Raw genomic sequence first — 24,195 nt, 5'->3', positions numbered from 1 at the left:
CTCCCCTGATTTGGCAGGCATGGGAAGCAACTGTGGAGGAAGCTTTAGAGCTGGGGGAAGTGGAGGGAGGATTGGAATGCCTTTTATTTTGAGTGTCTTTCTTTGGACTTTTGCATTTATACTATCTCTGTTTTTAAAAGAATCATTTGGTTCTTTCATTTTAGCATATTTTCTTGAGAGCAATAAAGGCTTTTGCAATATGAAAAAAGTGACATTTGATCTGAAGGAGTCTAGGAGAGCTTTGAGTGTGGGGGACCGACCTTTAATAACCACCCACCTAGTGCCACCGGCTGGCAAAGCATGAGCCGAGGCTCCAGGAATGATGTCTAGTGCCCTCCACAGGTCAGTTCACAATGGAGTCTGTTGGTGATGACCCTGGGAGCACGTGTGTGTGTGTGTGTGTGTGTGTGTGTGTGTGTGTGTGTGTGCGTGCCTGTGCTCCTGCCCCTCTTTCCCGTGGTTTCTCTAGATGTCTGTGGCTAAACCTCTATGTGTCCTCTTCACTCTCTTGCCAGCTGTCCCAGTTCTCAGTTTCTCTGTCTCTCCTTTCAGCTCAGCCCAGAAGCCCTGAGGGCTGGGCCAGAGGGAAGCAGTTGTTGCTGTTTTTCCCCAGCTCCCGCTCAAACCTGACACCCACAGAAAGGTCAAGCCCACGTGGTTCCACACATCCCCTGCCTGGCCCGCCCTGGCTGTTACCATGACAACTGCTGAGTGGGAAATGTCCTTAGCCACCTCTACTCAGCACGTTGGGTGGCTGTCCCAGGCTCCATTCTCAGAAAAGCCGCTCTTGCCAGGGATTCTGGAGTTACAGGGCCTCTGGGAATACTGACAGACAGACAGAGACACAGAAAAACAGACAGATCAAGTCAGAGGCACACACACATCGACACAGACAAAGTGAAACAAGCATACTCGGGGGCATGGCGAATATGAAAATGCAAGAAAGTGCGGCGGGAACAGAGCCTCAGCCACGCAGGACTGAGGGATGAATAAAGCAAAACGGGGTCTGAGATGGAGGTAAGAAAAAGAGACAAAGGGAGGCACAGAGACACAGCACAATGAGGGAGAGAGACCTCCAGACTGAAAGAATAATGGCCAGAGCCCTGAGGGAGGAAGAGACGAGAGGCAGAGACCAGAGAGGTGCGTGAGAAGCCAGCCTCACTCCCGTCCCAGTAAATTCCCTTGCCCAATAGGCTTCTCCTAGTCGCATCCTCTCTGAGGTCTCAGGCAGAGTCTGAGTTGATTTCTGGCCAGGATCTTCCTCTGGCTGGATAACATTTGCCGCCTTAGGAGGCCCCTTGCAATAAACTAATGGTAACATTGAACCCCACCCCAACACACACATACCTCTCCTTGCCCTAGGAAGGCCCTTGATACCATTTCACCCCAAACTCATATAAATATCTACTTTCTACCTCACCTCTCCAAGGAGGTGAAATGGGCATCAGAACACTGAGCAAGGATGGTTAAAAAAAAAAAGACATGTAAAATTTAGAGACTAATGGGTGTGAACATCAGCGATGATGAAGCCCAGTAAGTAATTGATGTGAAAAAGGAAAGAAGAGACAGGCTGGACACACAGTGAGTACTAAACAGGAGTGTGAGGGTAAGAGGGTGATTTCCCATCTTCAAAGTGCCTCCAAGGCTTTGAGTGCGGTCTCTCAGGGTCTTTGAACTCTTGGTCATTGTTAGCATTTTCTTCTTAGAAAATAATTAGGCTATCAGCACAGGAAACTCTGGGGCCCATCCAGCCTTTGATCTGTCCTGACCTTGACCACAGTTTGGTAGGGACAGAGTCCATGCCACTAATGTCACCATGTTCCCAGGTCACATGTGAGTTTTGTGTTAAACAGGAGCCAGACTGGAGGGCCCACTGCCCTAATGCCCTCAGCCCAGCGAGCCCAGCGAACCCAGCGAGGGAGCTGGCTGAGAAGGGAGACTTGAACCCCATAGAGCTATGGGTGGACATTCAGACAAAGCTGGACTGAACCAGCCAACCTGAGAGAACCACTCCCCACACTGGGTCACAGAGGCTGGAATGTAAAATTAAAGGTCCCACACTGCCTTGGAAAGTGGATCCTCGACTGGGCAGCAAAGAGACTGTGTAGACGTTGCCAACACCCCACCCCACATCCCACCAGCCCATTTCTGTGACCAACTGAAGCTGTGGTGGACAGTTCTGGTGCATGCTCACAACTACCCCCTCTCTTCTTCTCTGCTTGAGGTTTTTTCAGCCCCTGCAGGGCAGCCTGGAAGTGGCAGGGGCTTAACAAACCTTAGGGGGCAAACCTTAACTGATGAGGGATGGGCATCAGTGGAATTATACACCAGATTTCCCCATTACTCAGTGGGGAAATTTTTTTTTTTTTTTCTAAAAAAGATGACCGGTAAGGGGATCTCAACCCTTGACTTGGTGTTGTCAGCACCACGCTCACCCAGTGAGCAACAGGCCATCCCTATATGGGATCCAAACCCGTGGCCTTGGTGTTATCAGCACCACACTCTCCCGAGTGAGCCACGGGCCGGCCCGTGGGGAAATTCTGAGCTGCGTTCTTTATGTCTCCTCAAATGATCCAGGGCACTAAGCCCTGACTACCCACAGTGGACCCACTCTCTGCACCCTTCTGTCTCATTCTTTGCTGCCTCACTCCCGCTCACCTCCTAAAAGGAACATCTACATGCAAGTCCTTGCCTCGTGGTATGCATTCAGAGAAAATAAAACAGCACCTTTTTTTGATCAGCCCAGCCCAAGAATGTGTTCCATAAGGCGGGGCTAAGATAAGAACTGTTGGAGGGCCCTGCCTCAGACTGCTGGTTGGAAGGTCATCAGGTGTTTGTGGGAAGGGGTCATTATCATCTAGAGGGGGAAAGGAGAACTTACCAGCTCTCCCTCACACACATTGGGGGAGGCCAAGGCTGACTTACTAGCAGCAAGCCTCCATAGGTCCCCAGTGGACAACGACAGACTTTTTAAAAATCTTTTTTTAAAAGGAAATTTATTTAATGTAAATGCATACGTTAATAAAAAAAGAAAGATCTCAAATCAACAATCATCTTTGTATCTTAAAAAACTAGAAAATGAAGAGTAAATTAAGCCCAGACCTAGAAAAGGAAGTAAATAATAAAAATTACAACATAGATTTTAAAAAAAAAATAGAAAATAGAAAAAAACAGAGAAAATCAATGAAACCAAAAGTTGGTACTTTGAAAAGATCCACAAAATTGACAAACCTTTACCTAGACAGGCTAAGGAAAAAGAAGACTCACATAACTAAAATCAGAAATGAAAGAGAGGTCATTACAACCAACTTTACAGAAATCAAAAGGATTCTTATAATCCTAACACACATACAATGAATAACTGTTGGTCAACAAATTAGATCATCTAGATGAAATGAATAAATTCCTGGAAACACACCACCTACCAAGACTGAATTAGGAAAAAAACAAGAGTTTGAACAGAACTATTGGTAATAAGATGCCAATTAATCAAATTTTTTTTCACGTTTTAAAAATCAACAATTCCTTAATATAATCAAACATTAAACATGCTTAATTTCTCCAATTTTCTCCCCCTCCCTCTTTCTTTCTTACAATTAATTTGTTTACATCAAGATCCAGACAAGTTCTGCTTGTTGCATTGGTTGCTATGTTAGCTGTCTAAAGTTTCTTTTAATCTATAGGTTACCCCTTCATCTAATATTTCCCCTTTACCCCCATAAAGCTTTCCAAAGTCTGGATTTGCTGGCTCCATCCCGGTAGTGTCATTTAACATGTTCTGCCATTCCCTGCATTTCCTGATGATTGGTTGCTGGATCCTAAGGCTTGGTTTCACTCAGGTTAGATATGGCTTCAGAGGCACATGTTCTTACTACAGGAGGCCAATTATGTCTGATCGTCTGTGACATTAGCAGTCATTGATGATCATTTGCTAGATCTATTATTTCTAGGGGTTTGCAAAATACCATATTATAATTATTTTATTGTGTCTTTATTTACTAGCTGGGATACTTCACTAGACAGAAATGTTCCCTCCTCAGCTATTTATGGTTACCCTGAGGAACAATTCATATAGGAAAGATGGGATAAATGCTTGACTCTTCCCTTTTACTACTAGTTTTAGAAATATGAATTGTGTCCCAATCATCTTCCAAAGTAACTGAGAGTTTGTTTGCTTTTGTTTCATTGTCATTATGGTTTTGTGGTGGTAAGATTTAGTTTCTTTCTCTTTCTCATTTGCATTTTTGTTCTACCAGCGGGTTTTGTTCTTTCTTGTGTATTTGTGGTAGTGATTATTGTTTTTCAGATTCCAGATGCAGGACTCTTGGAGAATTTCTTATAGGGCTATTCATGTGGTGGTGAACTCCTGCAGTTTTTGTATGGAAAATACACTATTTCTCCCTCATTTCTGAAGGATAGCCTTTCTGGGTATAGTATTCTTTGCTGGCAGGGTTTTTTCTCTTAGGACTGAGAATATATCATCCCATTTTCTTCTGACTTATAGAGTTTCTGTTGAGAAGTCTGTTAGTCTGATAGGGGCTTCCTTGTAGGTGACTTGAAGCATTTCTCTTGCTTCTTTTAAGATTCTCTCTTTGTCTTTGAGATTGCTAGTTTGACTATAATGTGTCTTGGTAAGGATCTTTTTGGGTTGAATCTGTTTGGGGATCTTTGAGCTTCCTGGATCTGAAGGTCCATATATGTCTCTCCCTATACCTGGGAAGTTTTCCATTATTATTTTGTTGAATAGGTTTTTCATGCCTTTTCCTTTCTCCTCTCCTCTGGAACACCCATGATTGAAATGTTTGTGTGCTTAAGGTTGTGTGCTAGCTCTTAGATTTTCTTCATTTTTTAAAATTCTTTTTTCCGGGGCCGGCCCGTGGCTCACTCGGGAGAGTGCGGTGCTGAGAACACCAAGGCCCCGGGTTCGGATCCCATATACGGATGGCCGGTTCGCTCACTGGCTGAGCGTGGTGCTCACAACACCAAGTCAAGGGTTAAGATCCCCTTACCGGTCATCTTTTAAAAAAAAAAAAAAAAAAAAAATTCTTTTTTCCTTTTTTTTTGTCCACCTGGGTTATTTTGAAAAGACTTTCTTCAAGATCAGAAATTCTTTCTTCTGCTTGTTCTAGCCTGCTGCTTAAGCTCTCAGTTGTGTTTTATATTTCACTGAGTGAATCTTTCATTTCCATGAGTTCTGTTACATTCTTTTTTAAGGCATAAATCTCTCTGTAAATTTCCTCCTTCATATCCTTGATTTTTTTTTCTTGTTTCATTATGTTGTCTAACTGAGTCTTCTTGTATCTCAGTGAGTTTCCTTAAGATTGTCACTCAAAATTCTTTTTCAAATCATTTCAAGGTTTTCCTTATCTATAGGGTCTGTATTCTTTTGGTGGTGTCATACTTTCTTGGATTTTCATATTTCTAATATCTCTATGTTGATGTCTGGTCATCTGTAGAGCAGTTGCTTCTTCTATTACTCCGGAGTGGGCTTTGAGGACAGATACGTCCTCTTCTTTTTCTAGTCTCCACTGGTGACTCTCCTTGTGTCAGTGCCATCAAATGTCTGGTGGGCTGCCTGCACGGTAGCTGTGGCAAGTGCTGTGGTGTTGAGCTGCTTTTGCAGCAGCCGTGGCTGTAGCAGTGGCTGTGGTGGGCCACTCATGCAGAAGTAGTGTTTTTGGTGTGCTCCCTGCCTACTTCTGGGTGGAGGGGGCTGCCCTCAGGTCCTGCCTAGGACCCCAGGCATGTTCCTTGCCTGCTCTCAGGTAGAGGGGGCTGCCCTTGGCCAATCTTTTTTTTTTCTTAATAACCACTGACTTTCATAACTTGAAAGGATCTTAGGTATGACTTGATCCAACTTTCTACCAAATGCAGGAATCCCCTTTACAACCTCTCTGACACCTACTTAAATATCTCCAGTGACAGAGAACTCATTATCTTAACATTGAATGTAATTGGTCTCCCTGAAACTTCCCCCCACTGGTCCTAGTTTGTCCTTTGGACTTCAGAGTCTCAGTCCTCTACCCAAGGCACCTTCAAATATTTTAGAGCCAACCATGTCTCTATTACATCTTCTCTTTTCCAGGCAAAACAATCATATTGCTTTGTCCTTTCTTCAAATGACTTGATCTTCTGGGCCTCATCATCTGTGCCCCTCCTCCAGGGAGCATTGTGGTTTATCAACGTTCCTTTTACAATGTGGTGCCCAGATGATGCTTTCAGAGTGGTATGACCAGTGCGGAATGTATTTTTATACTACTGTGGCCCCAAGTACATTTCCACTATTGATCACTAGCATTATAACTTTTTTGGCAGCTACATAACCTTGCTGACTCAATTGAACTGTTAAGACACTGAACATCTGGTTTAGCTTCTCATCATCACTTGCCCCCTTTTTCAGGTAACAGCAACCCTCCTCCACTTCCCATTCTCACATGGTTCTGGTGGGACTGTTAACCACAGTATCTTGTACCCCTAGTCATGGGTCTTGCTTTGGTCATAATCATTGGTCCAGTGATGAGCATGTGACCCAGGACAGGCCAATCAGAGTCCTTCCCCAGGATTTAGTATATGGAGTTGGAAAATACTATATGGAATATCTTTCCTATGGAGTTACTAAACTGTGATGCAAGCCCAAAGCTCTCTATGCTATGCTAACACACAGAGAAGAGTCAAGAATGAAAGGAAAAGGAGACTAACGATACTGCTGGTGTTCTTAAATCCAGATGACCTTGAGGCTAGCTACATTTCTGTCCTTCCCAATCAATGCCCCTTTATGGCTTAGGCTAGATTGAGTATGGCTTCTGTTACTACAACAAACTAATTAATACACACTTCTTTGTCCTCTACTTATGTAATTTTTTATCCTAAATAAAAGACTTCGTATTTATCCATATTAGGTTTCATACTTTGTCCCATCACTCCAGTCTATAGAAAATTTTAGAATTCTGATTCTGTTATTCAACCAATTATCTATCCTTCTCACTTTTGAGAAGGATGTCTCCTATGTACTTTTCCAAATCATTGATAAAAATGTTGAGCTGAACAGAGTTAAAGAGAAAAAAAAAAGAAAAGAAAAAAAGAGAAAAAAAAAAAACAGCCACATGTCAGTTTATCAATAAATCAGTTTACCTTTAGGATGGCTGTTCAAACAACTGTGAATCTACTCTACTGTGCTCTTATGCAACCTACACCCTCTATTCTGTCTCCCAGATCTCGTGATCTGATCAGGCACCATGCCAAAGATCACACTGCACCTTGGCATTCTGCTGAGCTAAAGCTGATAACCTCATCTAAAAAAGACATAAGATTAAAGAACCAAAACTGGTCCTAGTGATTACCTATTCTTTAAAAGTTCATAAATTCTCAGTAACACTTCTTGTGCACACATGCACACACAAACACACACACACACTCCTTCTCACCCACCCTCACCTTTGCCTCCTCCCTCCCTACCAATCTCATCTGCTAGTAAGGCAATTCTTAAAAGTGGATTAAGTCAGCATGAAGGGAAAATAATTAGTTTGTTGGGGAAGAGAAAATCTTTAGTTCAGAACAATTTGTGACATGAAGCACTTGGGACAGGGGAGGTGGGGAAAATGGAAGGAGATAAGCATCCCTTAGCCATACATTACTCATGGGGGCAGTACACTGAAGTCCTGAGGCTGGAGGGTGGGGAACTGAGGAGCAGAGGCCCACTGTTCCTCTGTTGCTCCAGTCTGACCTGTAAGAGGTAGTATGATGCAACAACAGAGAGCACAGGCTCCAGAGAGAGCTAGATCTGGCTGGCCTGCACCACCACTTACTTGCTAACCACCCAATACTACCTTGTGTGAGCCTGCAGCGTCCAAGACAGACACTCAGGTGCCATGCTTAACTCTTCCCACTCTCTCACACTTCACTCCACTCAGTTACCAAGTCCCAGTGGTTCTATCCAAAATTGTTCTCATACCCACTTCTCTCTAGCCTCATTGCCATACCCTCCTCATTCATGGAAACCTTCTTGCCCTTCTTGACACGGGCAAAGATTCATAGATTTTCAAGTGTTTCTTCTATCCTGTTCTCTCTCTCTTCACCTTTTGGGACTGGAATGACGCATATATTAAACTGTTATTGTCTGACAGCTCTGGGAAGCTTGGTTTTGTTTTGTTTTCTTTTTCCTCCAACTCCATTTCCTCTTTGCATTTCAGTTTAGATGATATTTAATGTCCTGTCTTCAAGTTCACTGGTTCTTTCCTCAGCTGTGCCTACCTACTGAAAAGCCCATGGAAGCAATTTGTCTCTGATTTTTTTCTTTTTTTATTTCTAGCATTTCCATTTGACTTTCTTATAGTTTCCATGTCTCTGCTGAAATTCCTCATCTGTTCATGCAAGTTGCCCACCTTTTCCACTAGATCCTTTAACATATTAATAACGATTATTCCTGTTGCACAGTTCCAACATCTGTGTCATCTGTGAGTCTTATTCTGTCGATTTATCTTTTGACAGAGGATTAGGGTTTTTCTTGCCTTTTTTATGTTTTACAATTTTTAACTGAATTCCCATGGTGTGTAGAACAGCAGGGACTGAAGTAAACAATATTTATGGCTGGGGATGGGCATGCCTAGCTTCTGTCAGTCTGTTGGTCTTGGGGGTTGAGTCAATCTCATTAGGAATCAGGCAGGATTTGGATTTTGTTATTGCTCTTTTTACCTTCAGTGTATTCCAGACTTCAAAATTCCTCTAGTGGCAGGCTGCTTAGAGTGGGGACTGGGGTGTCAGGGCTTTCTTGGGAGTTCTGCTCCACCCTCAGCTTTTTCTTACCCTACACACTGCCCCTCCAGCAGCAGCAGACTGCAGTTTCTTGTCATTTGCTGCTAGGCTCGTGGAGAGGTAGACTGGGGTTGATTCTCTGTTTTCCTGGCTCAGCTTCAGTCTTAAGCAGGTCCTGTTCTCCTGAGCCTCAGGAGTGGGGCTTTCTCAGTGTTTGTGCCCACCCGCCCCTTAGCAGGCAAACTCTGCCTTTTATCTGTGGTTGGTTTGGGGTGAGCCAGAGTTTCTTGCCCACTCTCCCAACAGAGCAGACCTTTGCTTGAATCTTCAAACCAAGACAGTTTGCTGCTCCTGCCCCTGAGGGAGAGGAATTTTGCTTCTATTCTCCCTCCAGAGCTATGACTCTTTGCCTGTGCTCAAGAAGGGAAAGGTTTTTATCCCTCACCAAAAGCAGATGACTTTTGCTTTTATTTCTCCCTTTGAAGTAAGAGTCTGTTGCCCCTCCTCAGGTGGCCTAAGGATTTTGCTTAAAGGAGAGAAGGATTGTGGAAGCAGTTGAGGCTTTTTGCCTTCCCCAGCAGCTGCCTTGATCAACTCCTGCGTGCCTGCACCATCGAAGAGGAAAGGTCTCTCCATCTCCTGCCCTACTCCCACTTTTTCTCATGAGCCCCAGGGGAGGCCTGTAGAAAAAAGGCTGCCTGTGAGTGTAAACTGCCCTGTGTCTGGAATGGTATCCAGCTATTCTAAACTGACACACTAGCCCATGTGTAGCCTTTAATTTTTTTTTTTTTTTTTTTGTGGGTGGCCAGTACAGGGATCAATGCTAGACCTTAGTGTTATAAGCACCATACTCTAACCAACTGAGCTAACCAGCTGCCTTTAAACTTTTTGTTGGTTTCTCCTTACCCATTTGTATGATTGCCACATTTTTTGTCAAACTTGAAGCAGTTCCTATGTCCCTATCTCTCCTTGGAGTGGCTTTACCTGGTTGCCTGTGACCTCAGCTTTCTGATGGGCTCAAGAAAAGCCATGATTTTGCAGATTATCTGGCTTTTTCACATTATTACAGTGGGAGTGACATTTTCTTTCAGGATTCTACATCCAAAGCAGAAATAAAAGTCCTCGAGTCCTATCATCTCTTTCTTAGACAGCTACTACCACTTCACAGCTGTCCCCTTCTTCCCATTTTGCTCCTCTCCATATTGTAGCCAACATAAGTATTAACATTCTGTCACCATCAGAAACTAGAGAAGACTGCAAAATAAAATACTTTAAAGTAGCTATATAAAATATAAAAACTAGATTACAGTGTATCGGTTATCCATCGCCGAGTAACAAATCAACACAAAACTTTTAGTGGTTTAAACGATGACATTTATTTTTCTCATGAATCTGCAAGGCTTTGCAGGAACAGCTTGTCTCTGTTCCTCTTGGTATCAGTAGGGACAGCTTGAAGGCTGGGGGGCTGAAATCATTTGAATCACTTACACATCTGATGCCTGGAGTGGGGAGACAAACAGCCAAGATTCCCTGGACATCTCTATCTCCCTGTGGCCTCCCTAGTTCGGTGGCTTCAAGGCAGCCAGTTTTCTTACATGTTGGCTCAGAACTACCAAGGAGCATGTTGAGAGAGAGAGAGAAAGAGAGAGAGTGAGAGAGAGAGAGAGATGCCAGGTGGAATGCTTTTATGACCTAGCCTCAGAAGTCACAATGTTTGAGGGCTGGCCTGTGGCTCACTTGAGAGATTGTGGTGCTCATAACACCAAGGCCATGAGTTCGGATCCCTATATAGGGATGGCCAGTTAGCTCACTTGGGAGAGCGTGGTGCTGACAACACCAAGTGAAGGTTAAAGATCCCCTTACTGGTTATCTTTATTTAAAAAAGAAAAGAAAGAAAAGAAAAAGAAGTCACATTGTTGTATGCTATTAGGAAGGCAGTTACATAGGTCTGCCCTGGTTCAAAGGGAAGGAATATAACCCAACATCTCAATGGAGGAGTGTCTACATCACACTGTAGCATGAATATTGTGGTATATTGATATGGCCATACATAATTCTATTTGTTCTGTAGCAGAGAAAAACTTAAAAGAAATCAAAGTAGAAAATAAAAATAAAGCCCTCTAATTTCATGAGCCCTCTACCTTTCATGTAGATATATCATTGCCAAATGTGAATAATTTGCACGCCCCAATCAATTTAATCATGTCAAGCCCATGGTGGCCATAACTATCTTTCTAGACACAAATATGATCTTGTCACTGCCACTCTTTAAATGACCCATTAGCTCTCTTTTCCCCCACAATAAATTCTAAACTCCTTAACATGGCTTATAAAGCCCTTCTCACCTGGCCTTGTTTATTAATTTCCAACCTCACCTCTTATCACTTCCTCCTTTGTTCTTTATGCTGCAGCTACACTGAGCTACTTTCCATCCTCCCTTAGCCTTTAGGCCTTTATATATTCTGCTTTCCTCTTCTGCAATTCTTGTTGGCTCTCATGCTCTTATCCCTATAATTCCTCTCACTCCAACTCATTTTTCTGGATTCTGCTTCCTTAACAGTGCCTCTCTCCTACTTCCACCCCGACTGGCCTGGGACTCTCATATCTCCTTCCTTCTCAAAGAACCCTGTACTTACACCTCCCATAGCATTAATCAGGTATACCCTAACTCCTCTTCCATCATTCTATGTGGGAAGGCATGGTTTTGTTTGATTAGCCACCATGCACAGTGCCTAGAGCATGGCAGGGGCTGAACAAACATTGGTTAGATGAATAAATCTGTGCCTTAAATAATCCAGTCCTGGGCTCAAGTATACAGTCCTCCCACAAACCTAAGATTACTATGGCAGTGTCCTGCCTTGAGTCTTATAATTGAAGTAAAGCAAAAGCTGTTGGGATAGTTTGGAATTTTCAGGAAAATATTGGAAATTCCATTTGATGTGGCTAGGGCTGTTCTCAGCCTTGGGGGACTCATTCCAAGGCAGGGCCAAGGAGTGTCTCTAGGACGTCTTCCCTCTTCCAGCAATCACTCCGGTGGGCAGGCCTGCCTGGAAAGGACACAGGGACACACCCCAGCAACAGCTCGTGGGATGCTTATTTGTTGTGCCTATATCCAGAGCCTATTTTGGGAGCAGATACTGGACACAAGCCGGTACCATTCCAGAACTGTACTTGCCAAGCGCTGGGTGATGAGTACATGTGCCGAGGAAGAACAGTCAGTCACTTAGCTTATGTCCCTGGCTCCAACCCTACCTTCTCTGGGAGGTCATTACCACTTCCCCCATGTTGGTGATTACCCTTCCCCAGCTTAAGGTTTACCACGACATATCGTTCCATTTGCTCTTTCTGTCTATTTCTCTAAGGACATGAAGAAGGAAGAAAGTTAGGGGTGATAAGTGTTACAGCTCTTTTTGACTTTGTCTAGAAAGACAAAAAAGAAAGGAAATTTGGGTTGATGAGTAAGGCTCTCCCAACTCATAAATTTAACCGATTTGAGGAAGTCCTAACTTGAGTTCCTTGGAGTTGTCAGAGTCACAGGAAATAGATCACCATTTGGGGCCAATACTATTTTTCCTATGGTCAGTCCAATTACAGAAAGGGAACTGGAACAGAAAGAGGTCATATGACTTATTTATGACCACACAGTAAGCCACAGAGAGATGAAGATAGCACCCAAGACTCTTGGTTTCAAATTTAGTGCCACCTTGATACCCTAAGATAAATCTATATTAATAAGTTAGATTTGGGGGCTGGCTGATTACCTCAGTTGGTTAGAGCATGGTATTATAATACCAAAGTCAAGGGTTCAGATCCCCATACTGGCCAGCTGCCAAAGGAAAAAAAAAGTTAGCTTTGGGAGCTAATAACAAGTTTGGTTTTGGTGAATGGATTTTCACCTTCTTTAGAGCCATTGCTTAAGTTGTCACCTCTAAACCAATTAAAAACCATAGTTACAACTCACTGGGTTCCCTTCTGTTGAAGAGTTCATTGAGAAGGTGGCTGCAGATCTAGGGCCTTCCTCTCACATTTCATCCAGGTTTTCACATGGGGCTAGAAGCCTTTTAGTCCTACATTTTTTTGGTTGCTCTAAATCAACCTTCTTATACTAAAATTTCTGTTTCTGAGGTAGAAAATGGATGTAGGGGGGAAAAAAAAAAGCTAAAATCTTGCCTGACTTATAAAAACACTATTTTATTTTCTGATACAGAAACATTCTTTTACCATGATATGACCAGGTGCTCTTTGGGAGAGTGTTTCATGGCCTTGCTGCTTTTTGTCTTTAAATTGTTACTGAGGAAGAATAATTTTTTGTTTGTTTATCATGCAGGGAAAAGAAAATCTTAGTCTTTTTTTCTTCTTTTTAAACCTATCCATCCAGCTGAAAGCCATCAGATGGGTGTGAAGGAAGAGTGAGGTCTGGCATCTGAACCCCAGGCAGAGATGGCAGATCACACACTCAGTCCAGGGCCAGAAGTTGTCAGGGTTTTGGCTTCTGCAAAATGCCCAGAGCCACAGAGGGCTACTTGCTATGTCAAAGGTACCCTACTAATAAAAAGCAGTAGTAAGGGCCGGCCCTTGGCTCACTTGGGAGAGTGTGGTGCTGATAACACCAAGGCCACAGGTTCGGATCCCTATATAGGGATGGCTGGTTTGCTCACTTCGGAGAGCGTGGTGCTGACAACACCAAGTCAAGGGTTAAGCTCCCCTTCCAGTCATCTTTCTGAAAAAAAAAAAAAAAAAAAAAACCCAGTAGTAATAAAGCTATTATCATTAGTCAATGAAAAAAGAAGTATATCTGGAAATTACAACAAAAATATTCATATCATTAAGCATGTATATGGAATCATCTAGTTGGTTCCTATCCCTTCGGGTAAGGCAAATACTCAATTCAGAAATGAGCAAATGCTCTCTGAAGATTTTTATAGCCACCCTGCTCATCATTAAGGATTTGGAAAGTATTACCCAGGAAGAACCTCCATGGAGCCGTAACTTCAGAATCCTACTCTCACAATACCGAGGTCTGGACCATCAGAGGGGACATGTTAAAAACAGGAGGCTGGCAAAAGTTACCAGCTCCCCAGTGTTGGCATGCATTTGTCTTTACCTCCTCATTGTCTGGGAACATCCCTCTGGGAGGAATTGGGTCAACAGCACCACACACACAGCTGTTCTCAGGAGAAAAGTTTTATGTGGACAACAAATACTGAACTAGAATGTGATAAATAAGGAGGAAAGCTTAAGCTCAGCCAGGAAAGCTGCCACAGAGACCAAGTTTGGAACTATTCAGGAGTAGTGTCAAACACTAACACCATATTTACAAGTCTAATTGGGAACCCAACCCTTTTTAATGCAGGAGGAAGTTGGGAGAGAAGTCGTGCATAAAAAAAATACATATACAGACATAAACACACACATTATCACATTTCTTTCACCCATTTTCTCTACAAGGAACAAATAAGACAAAGGAAAAGCCTAGCCTCTTTCCCTAGAGTCCTTATATTTACTATGGATTTGTTAGAGAAGCCCCACATGGGGCCTGGATTCAAGGAGGCAGACTTCACCCTCCTTGGCCCCACTCACCCCTGATAATGTACCAAGGGAATGCTTGAGACACAGGCATGAATGCCCAGAAGAGGCAAGAAAAAATATGGCTCGCTTAATTATACATGACACACAAGGGGCCTTAGTTTCTCCAAGTACTTTCACACTTGGTCCTGTACTAGATCCTTAGCAGACATCTAACGTGCAGCAATGGAGCTCAGTCAAACTGTGAGACATAGAGGAAAGCAGTATTCTGATCCAACACACACCAGGTCAGTCACTTCATCCAAGACAGTCACACACGCCAGTCCCAAATAAGTCCTCAGGGGCTTGCAGCTGTTTGCTTTTTGGAGTGGAAGTTTGGGCTTTTTCCCTCCCTCGATTTCTCCTTGCTGCTTCTGCCAAGCTCTCCACTGTTCCCTCTGGACCCGAGACAGCTGCTTGGCATATATGTGTGTAATTTATTGTTCTGCTGCTGCTGGCTTGTTCCCGGCCACTGGCTCGTCCCCAGCCACTGGCTTCTCTACCTGTGACTCTGGAGGAATCAGATACTGGACTTCCTCTGTGCTGATGGCTACTTTATCTGGCTGGAGCCACCTCTTGAAATGTTCCAAGGTGCTACAAAAGAGCAGAAGAAAAGGGTGGCTATATTAGGCCTTGCTGATTAATTACTTAATGATTATCTCAGTTACTCAAATACTCCCTTCTCACCCACCAACAGTTTCTTCCTACAATTGTTTTCACTGCTAACATGGGGAGAACAAGGATACTCCTCTGACAGCTGTGCATCCTGGCAGCTCTGAGGCATAATTTACCCCCTAGTGGGTACTCTGGCTATAAGGAGCACTGGGCCCCCTTCAAATGCAGAACCTCTGAAGGCTTGAGGGGAATAGCTGAATAGTTTATGCCTTGGTCTTTGTTTCCCTCAAAACTGGAGAGGAGAGAAATTGTCAAGGGGAGGAAATACTCAAATAGATACCAAATTATTAGTCAGGCAGAAACCTGAACATCTTATGCCTCTCATACATGAGGCAGCCTGAGTCTCAATTATAGTACTCGCACTAAATATGATTTTTTTTGTTTGTTTTTTTGTGGGGTTTTTGTTTATTTCATCCTATAGCAAGTTCCCAAGGTAGAAACATCTGAGTAGCAAATTTCCCCACAAGGGAATGGTCACTATACCTGACAGCTCTCCTTTTGTTTGGATCTGAGGAGAGGGGGGAAGTGTGATTGTCAAGCTCATGGTCCCCCTCCCACCTTGCTAAGTACCCAGTATCCTACATCCAAAGGTTATTAGAATAACTATGAATCAGTAAAATATAAAAGCCTAGAAATAATGTAAACCTCAATCTATACTCTTCAATAGCACAAAGTCTTAATCGAAGAAATAAAATCATAACAGCAGATTTGAGACATCTGTCAGTGTATGAGGGACAGTGTATGTTTTGGACAGTTGGATTTCTCAGCCTATTACTCTGTTGCCAAAAGCATACCACGATGAGGGTCACCTACCTGGCCCTCGCATATGTGAAGACCCACACAATTCCACTGAAAAATGGCCTCTGATTAAAACGTAATCTTTGAAGTTTGATAACAAATGCAGAGCTACTATTTCCTCATGCTTGTTCTGAACAATGACAGAAAGAAGTGTTCCCACAGATGTAGGCTCGGGGGAACAAATGCAAAGGTCAGAGGGCACTGGGAGCAGCTGATTGACTCTAGCGCCTACAGCTCAGGGGAATCAGGTGTGACACCCAGCATTTAATCTTCATCTACCATATTTTTCATTGAGTTGTTCATTATTTCTATGGAGAAGAGAAAACCACATTATTTTAAGTAGAGTAGTCCCCCCTTATCTATGGTTTCACTTTCTGAAGTTTCAGTTACTGCAGTCAACTGCAGTCCAAAAATATTAAACAGAAAATTCCAGAAATAAACAATTCATAACTTTTAAATCGCACGCGTTCTGAGTAGTGTAATGAAATGTCATGCCAGCAGCTCCGTCCCTCCAGGGACATGAATCATCCCTTTGTCCACTACCTGCCCTTTAGTAATTTAGTAGCCATCTTGGTTATGAGATTGACTATTGTGGTGTTTCAGTGCTTGTGTTCAAGTAACCCTTATTTTATTTCGCGATGATCCCAAAGCACAAGAATTGTGATGCTGGCAATTCAGATACGCCAAAGGGAGGCCATGAAGTGGCTTCTCAACTTAATAAGGAAAGAGAAAAAAATCGTATGCTGAGGTTGCTAAAATCTACAGTAAGAGCAAATGTTCTATCTGTGAAATTGTGAAGAAGTAAAGATATCCATGCATAATATAGGATTCCATACTATTTGTGCTTTCAGGCATCACTCATATCCCCTGTGGGTAAGGGGGGACTACTATATTGATAAATACACAGAAATGTGCTGATGTGAAAGAGAATTCCTACTTGAGAATTATGCAGAGGAAAGTTTTACCTTTTCTTCTCCGAACTGGAGAGGAGGAAAATATTCAAGGGGAGAGAGAATATAAGTAAATACCAAATTATTCGTGGGTCAGGAATCTGTGCATCTTCATACCTCCTACATTTAGGGCAGTTTAAGGCTCAGTTAAGTTGAGCCTTTAGAGATAGAAAAGGGCAAAATTTATATTATTTTCTGAACTTTCAGAGGGTAGTTGACCTGACCTTAGATGCCACACTGATTTCTAGGGAATCTGGGGGCATGCTGATCTGGTATTTAAGTGAAACTACTTAGCAAATTAAAAAATAAAATGTAACCATGAAGTTTTATTCACATACTGTCCATGACTTCAGCGCATCATCTTCATCTGACATGATGACACTCTCAAAACCAATGTTAATGATATGTTGCAAACTTAGGTTCTAAGTCATATTCCCCTAAGACATTTTGTTAAAATTCAGGTTTTTACTCCCCCCACCAATCTCTATTTTGAATAATTTCTTACTGAATGCTAAAACTCTGTTAAGAAGGCTATCATAATAGCTAACACTAACACAGTGCTTACCATGTGCCACGCATTGTTCTAAATCCTTTACAAAGAGTAATTCATTTAACCCTCATAACAACCTTATAAAGTAAGAGTTATTACTCCACTTTACAGATCAGGAAACTGAGGCAAAAACAGGTTTCTTACCTAAGAACATACAACAAGTGAGTGGCAGAGCCACTTTCCTGAGTGTTGAGCACCATCCTGCTCATTGTGGCAGAATGCCCTCTGCACCTTTTGCATCTGAACCACCTGCAGGTACTGTTCAGGTCCTGCCTCCTTCCCTGGCACAAACACCATAGCCAGTAGGGAGCTCAATGGTCTCTCAACTCCCAAGGCATGTTCTGTCACTTCCACTCATCTGGCTATTCTTTTATGCTGGTTTGTATTGTTAGGTATGTCTTTATATATGTTTGTGATCTGTCCCCAACTAGTTCTGAGGACAAAAAAAGTGGGTCTAAAACTTCCTTATACCACCGACCCCCATGACACAAAGCACAGTGCTATCACACAGTAGATGCTCAATAAATTCATTCATTTAGTCTATACAAATTTATTGAGTGGCTACAATATGACAGAAACTCCGTAAGGCAATGGAAATTCAGAGGTAAGAAAACAGTTCCAGCTGTTGATTGATTACTACTTTCTCAAATGCACTGCGTACTTAAAAATGAAGATAATGGTTTTTCCTCAGTTCTATTCAATCTGTGGCCAAGATGGAGCTGGGGCCAAAATGTAGCTTTTGGAGGGAGGGAGATTTTCCTTTTGGCAAAAATACCTGTTCTTAAACATCTACTACTAGGCTAAGAGCAAATACTCATAGAGCAACCTTACAAAGGATGATTTCAGCTTAGAAGAGCTGATGGTAATACCAACTAATATCAGGATTCAGATGTCATTATCCCTAAATTCTTTAGAGAAAGAGAAATGCTGTCAGTGAAACAGACTGTTACCTGGAACTGGACTGGGAATCACTCACCTCTCATCAGAATCAAGTCCATCCACAAAGAATTCTGATGCTAACTTCTCTTGAAGGAACCGATCCCAGCATTCCTTCTTGGCTTGGGCCAGGGTTCGAAGCATGTCCTTAGAAGTCACCTCCTGATTTAAACCTCTGATTCTTCTCAGTTTCTTCTCTAAAGAGAGAAGTGGAGCTTAACAAGGAAAAGGAGTATGAAACAAAATTCTAACTAAATCTATTCACTTTTTTTTTTTTTGATGGCTGGCAGGTAGAGGGATCCAAACCCTTGACCTTGGCATTACAAGGCCATACTCTAACCAACTGAGCTAACCAGCCAGCCTATTTAACTAAATCTAAAATCAAAATGCCAATTTAAAAATTCTCTCACTGATTAGTACACCCACACTCCCTGCAAAAGAGGTAATTTCTTTTTTTTTTTTTTTTCCATTTTTCTTTTTTGTGGCCGGTAAGGGGATCGCAACCCTTGGCTTGGTGTCGCATGCACCGCACTCAGCCAGTGAGCGCACCGGCCATCCGCATATAGGATTCGAACCCGCGGCTGGAGCGCCGCTGCGCTCCCAGCGCCGCTCTCTCCCGAGCGAGCCATGGGGCCGACCCAAAAAGAGGTAATCTCTTAAGAAGGACAGATAAAGAGGGATTGAACATTCTACTTTTTCCTTTGCAATGTCCATACCCAGCATTATATCAAGTAAATGTTTATCCTCAGAAAAGGGAAAAGCCATAGGTTCTCAAAAATAAATCAATGACATGTTTTGCTTGAAATCACATAAGCCCAGCAGATATCTCTCTAAGGAACGCTTGTTTTCCCTGACCTGACATGTATATACTATCATCTTTTCTCAACTAGAAAATAATCTCTCTGAGGAGTAAATGGCTTTTTACTTTGTTACAGTGACATGAAGAGGTTTCCAAACCTCAGGAGAAAGAATTAGAGAAAATGATGAGAGATCCAACGATTCATGAGACACTAACACTAACATTGACCTGATGAGAACTCAATAATAAAAGACCTTTAAGATCTCTGTGTGATTAAATTCTTGATTTAAAAAAAAAAAAAAGAATCTCCCAACATTTTTTATTTTATTTTTATTTATTTTATTTATTTATTTATTTTTATTTTATTTTGTCGATATACAATGTGGTTGATTATTGTGGCCCATTCTCCCAACATTTTTTAAAGTTGCTCAACTTGTGGCCTGGATGTTGGGGCCTAATAAAAACAAACTTCTTATAATACCGTGAGAGTTGTCCATATGGATTCCTGATAATAGATGTTTAATTACTCTTCTTTGCATTTTAAGTATAATTGTTGAACAGATTTCCCCTTTTGGAGAATGCAAGAAAGTACATCATCATTTACCTTCTGCCTTAATTTAGTCTTTCCTTCAACTGTAATACATGGGTAAATGATGGCTTTTTTCAGGGAGGGAGATGGACATCAAGCCCAGAACCAATAGAAACTTTATGATTTGCAATCCTGTTTTTATTTCTAAACAAGTCACCCAATTCCCACTGATCAATACAAACATGTTTTGTTTGCTGTAAGTTACTACCAAGAGCTCACTCTTGTAAAAAACCTACAGCTGATGAATTTTAAATACTCGAGGGCTTTTGTTTTCTCCTTACGAACATAGAAAGGGTTATGCATATCTCATGCTTAACAGGCTAAGTTTTTAATTGTTGCTCTTACCAGTGGATTCTTTTTGATATAGGTTTATTTGGCAATAAAAATAATTTTCATGTTGTTCGGCCTTGATTGTCAAGAAGGAAGTTACTCTAATGGGCTGGAAAAGGCCCTACCCTCTCTGAGCATGCTGAATCCCTGATAAGGTGTGACCTCAATAGGGCAGGCAGAAACAGGTGCTAATACATACTTCAAATCTGTATGCCATTGTCTCCCAGTCCCTGCCACAGGGAACAGAAATGGCTCCTATTTTCCTCAGAGAAGAAAATTTTAATTATCATCTTAACTTGTTTTAGAAAAGATCAGTGGAATTTTAACTTTCCAAACCAATCTTCACCTATCAAAATCATCATAATCTCCATGAAAGTTTCTTATAAACCCTGGTCACACAGCACCAACAAGCCAAAGCATCTGGTCCTTTAGCTTCCTCAGACTGTTCCTTCTCCTCTTCGTCATTAAATAGATGCTCTGGCTACCACAAACAGACTTTTCAACCCCCTTGGCTTTGGTGGCTTCCTGTCAAATTTCACATTACTCCCTCATCTTTCTCATTTTCCATCATTCCACCTGTGTTTTTCTCATATCTTTTTCTTCCAGTACATCATTATCAAAATTCCTTTTGTTTTCCCAAGATATTTCTTAGCAATCAAAAGCTCTCTTCGAACTCTTCTCTCTGTCCCTCCTCAAAAGCTCCTTCTTCCTGAATTGCCTTTCCTTCCTCAAATAATTATTCCCAGGTTTGGTTCTGTGACAATGGATGGGTTTCATGAATGTTCTACAGTAAAAAGGATACCACAATTCCAAAGACTGGCAATCACTGCCTTAGACTGATATTTCTTTTTAATCTAGCCTGGGACAATCTGAATCTCTTTCCTGTGTTTGGAGTCTCTCTAGACACTTACAATGTGGCCACAGGACAGGGCACTGAAAATGTGTTCAGGAAACAGTAAAACAATTAAATGGCTAACAAGAGGCAGAATGAATCTTATGCAACATGTTCCTATTCCCATCAATCTATTTAATACAACAGTTTTTCAAACCTAGCGTCAGAATTCCACATGTAGCTCTGGGGCCGTGACCTTTTCTTTCAGGATGGCATAAGGTTTAACATTTTTGAGTTATCTGAATATATGGGCAACCGATAGTAGGCAAGAGGGTTCTAAAGTATGCCAAGAAATAAACCAGAATTTAGATGAAATGGTCAGAGGCAGGAAAACAGAAACTTTTTTAAAGGATGTGCAAGGAAAGGGGGGCTCCTTTCCAACACCCAACCTGAAACACACCCTAGAATTACATCTGACAGATTCGTGTGTCAAGGACCAAAAAAGAATGGAAAACAGGGTTTAATGTAACAAAACTTCAATGTGCTTCTCTAAAACCACCAGCTTCTGATTTTTCTTTTTTTAAAAAAGAGTCATCTAACTTACCTAGAGATGCTAAATACACTTCTGAATCCTGCAAGGGAGCCCAAGGCTTTACTGTTGGCTGGACAGCAAAATCTGCAACCTCCCTCTGGCCTTCACCCTCAGGGTAAGAATCCACAAAAGAGTCTGAAAAAGCATTGTTGGCATCATCTTCTTGGTCAGAATTTGGAATACAGGAACAAATTTCAGCCCAGAGATCTTGGCCAGATCTTGCAGCTGTAGAGTCAACGCTCTCAAACATTTTCATTTGGAATCTGGGCTAGAAAACAGAAGCTCATGTGAGTAAAAACTGGCTTTAAGAATACAATATAAATATGTGGCACTTGAATATTTGTTTACCCATTGAAGAAAGATAATAGGCTTTTAAGAAGTTTCTTTTAACAAAACTTAAAAATGTCTTCTATCAGATTCACGTTACAGATAAAAAATGACAAAGGACATTTGGGTTCCTCTTCTAGCTCTGCTTTCAAGTTGTTTCCATAATGAAGTTTGTCTCATCGCTTCTCGGCCTTTTGGCTAAGATCAAGTGTAGCATAATGAAGTTTGTCTTTAAAAATGGGATTGCCAGAAGCCAAACACAAAAGGACAAATATTTTATGATTTCACTAATATGAGGTACCTAGAACAGTCAAATTCATAGAGACAGAAAATAGAATGGTGGTCACTGGGGAGAGGGAGAAATGGGAAGTTATTGTTTAATGGAAACAGTTTCAGTTTGGGAAGATGATGGGAAAATGAAAAAAATCTGGTTATAGATTGTGGTTACAGTTGCACAACATGAATACCACTGAACTGTACAAAAATGGTTAAAATGGTAAATTTTACGTTATGTATACTTTACCACAGACACACACACAAAAGAATTTCTAGGACAATTCCAGTGTGAAAAACCAGCCAGCACTTTTTTCCAAAGATCTCCAAAATGCAACTGCTCTATCCTCAGCCAATTAAATTCCATCTTCAATAGGGCACAGACTGGAGGTCTTGCACATTTCCATATACAGGAAGATAGTAAAAGTACTGCTTGGTGAAAAAAGTCTGTCAGAGAGTACTGTCACGATGCAAGGGACATGTGCTCATTATTTGTAGGAGCTGGGCTATATACCTCATGTTCTTATTTCAATAGTCAGAAATACTGAAAGACAGGCATTTTCATCATTTCACAAAGAAACTGAGGTTCAGAAGGGTAACTTGCTCAAGGGCACATTACTGACATATGGTGATTGGAAACCAGACCTGTGCTGCTCCAAGATCCATGTTTTTACCCAATACCACTCCGTTTGTTTGGAAAACACTTATGTGATGAAAGCCGCCCCAGCAGGGATAGGTGGGATGGGCTACGCACATTGCCTGGAGCCTGGGGCTTTCATAACTGTACAGCCTTACAGGATAGGTCGACATCTTTTTTCAAGAGGAGCCTTAGAGATCAGAAAGGTTGCTTGAGGTAAAGTCTGAATAATTCCAGGAGACAGAGCCCAGCCAGCGCAAAGGCCCGGAAGTAAAAGGGACAGATATGTCACAGAGGCCCTGGGTGAACTGATGCCAGGGGCTACAATGAACCTCCATCGAAGTCGTCTGAACCCACCCAAACCTAAAACCAAAACTTTGCTCACACTGGAGCCCACGCCCCCCAACCCCCAACCCCCAACCCCCAGGGCGTCCACACCCCAGGCCTGAGTCGCTCCGGCCTCAAGGACGAACTGGGCGGACTGAATCAGGTCCCAATGCCCCTCTGTGGTATTCCGGGGTCGGGCCTGAGTGGGGGATACAAAACGCGGGGCAGCCCGGCCTCTCTTCACCTACCGCATTCGCCCGCCCAGCAGCCCGCAAACGCTCGGATCAGTTCTGTAGCAGCCAGCCAGGAAGAAATAGGGAGGGGCGGAGCCTCCGAGTGATGGAGCCAGGGAGCCCTCCAACTACCGTCCGACCTGGCGATGTTCTGTGCGCCGATTGGTCTAGTGGAGCGCAGCAGGGTGAGGAAGTGAGGAGCGGAGCGCCGGGAAGCTGCGGGTGAGGCTGTGGTTGCCAGGATACGGTGGAGTCACGTGTCCTAGGCCCAGCTCCTCCCCTCCCAGGGGCCGGGTTGGTTCTTCGTAAATCTGGGTGTTCCAGCCCCCCGCCTACCCGCCCCCTGCTCGGGTAGGGAAGACCAGTTTCCAAGATTTTTGACTTTTCTTGGTCACCGGAGCAAGTTCACCTCCTCAGCAATTCTCTGGGCTGGTGTTTGTCTCCGAAAATTTCTCTCCTTCGTTTACCGAAGCTAGAGCACTTTGACGGCTTCTTCTCTTACTCTCCCAGGACACACTTGTCCCATTCACCAAATCATGAAGCTTTCCCTCACTCATTTAGTCAGTAGAGACCAAGCAACTGCTGTGTTCTAGGCGTGTGTTAAGCATGAATTCAAGACACATAAGACTTGGAATGGGTCCCAGAGATCCTTACAGCTTAGAGTAGGAGGGGGTCCGCCGTGCAGGCAACAAGTTTACAAATCACAACAAAGAGTTAGTATAGAAGATATGACGGGAAGTGTGACCAGAGTACATAAAGTAAAGAGTAGTCATGAGAAGCGTGTGTCAGAAACACGTTTTTAAAAAGGAGATGACTTTTCTTTCTTTCTTTCTTTTCTTTTCTTTTCTTTTTTTTTTTTTTGAGAAAACATAACAGAAGATAAAGGAGATAGATGATTTTTGATATCCTTCAGAGCATATCAGCACGTTCGTTGAGATAGAACCCCTCCCCATCCCAAACACTCAAGGCCAGTTTCTCTCTCCCAAGAAAGCATGCGATGAAAGGCATCAGCCAACCATCAATAGAAGTAA

General features: G+C 42.5%; 1 protein-coding gene across 2 annotated transcripts; it reads right to left on the bottom strand.

Moving 5' to 3' along the window:
- Positions 1-12,977: 12,977 nt before the first annotated feature.
- Positions 12,978-23,241, bottom strand: CCDC32 (coiled-coil domain containing 32). 2 transcript variants are annotated; one of them, XM_063091174.1, is made up of 5 exons: positions 23,180-23,241; positions 21,380-21,635; positions 18,266-18,422; positions 14,820-14,910; positions 12,978-13,471 (listed from the first exon to the last, which is right to left on the bottom strand). In XM_063091174.1, exons 2-5 carry the CDS (start codon positions 21,621-21,623, stop codon positions 13,406-13,408), a joined length of 558 nt encoding a protein of 185 aa, XP_062947244.1. In that variant the 5' UTR covers positions 21,624-21,635; positions 23,180-23,241; the 3' UTR covers positions 12,978-13,405. The 2 variants fall into 2 exon arrangements, with proteins under 2 accessions (XP_062947244.1, XP_062947243.1); XM_063091173.1 differs by lacking the exon at positions 12,978-13,471 and having other exon boundaries at positions 13,889-14,910.
- Between the last annotated feature and the right edge of the window lie 954 nt (positions 23,242-24,195).

Source organism: Cynocephalus volans, chromosome 3 (genome assembly GCF_027409185.1).
Source record: "Cynocephalus volans isolate mCynVol1 chromosome 3, mCynVol1.pri, whole genome shotgun sequence".
Classification (NCBI taxonomy): domain Eukaryota; kingdom Metazoa; phylum Chordata; class Mammalia; order Dermoptera; family Cynocephalidae; genus Cynocephalus; species Cynocephalus volans.
The sequence above is the reverse complement of the archived record's forward strand: the minus strand, read 5'-3'. Positions and strand labels throughout refer to the sequence as shown.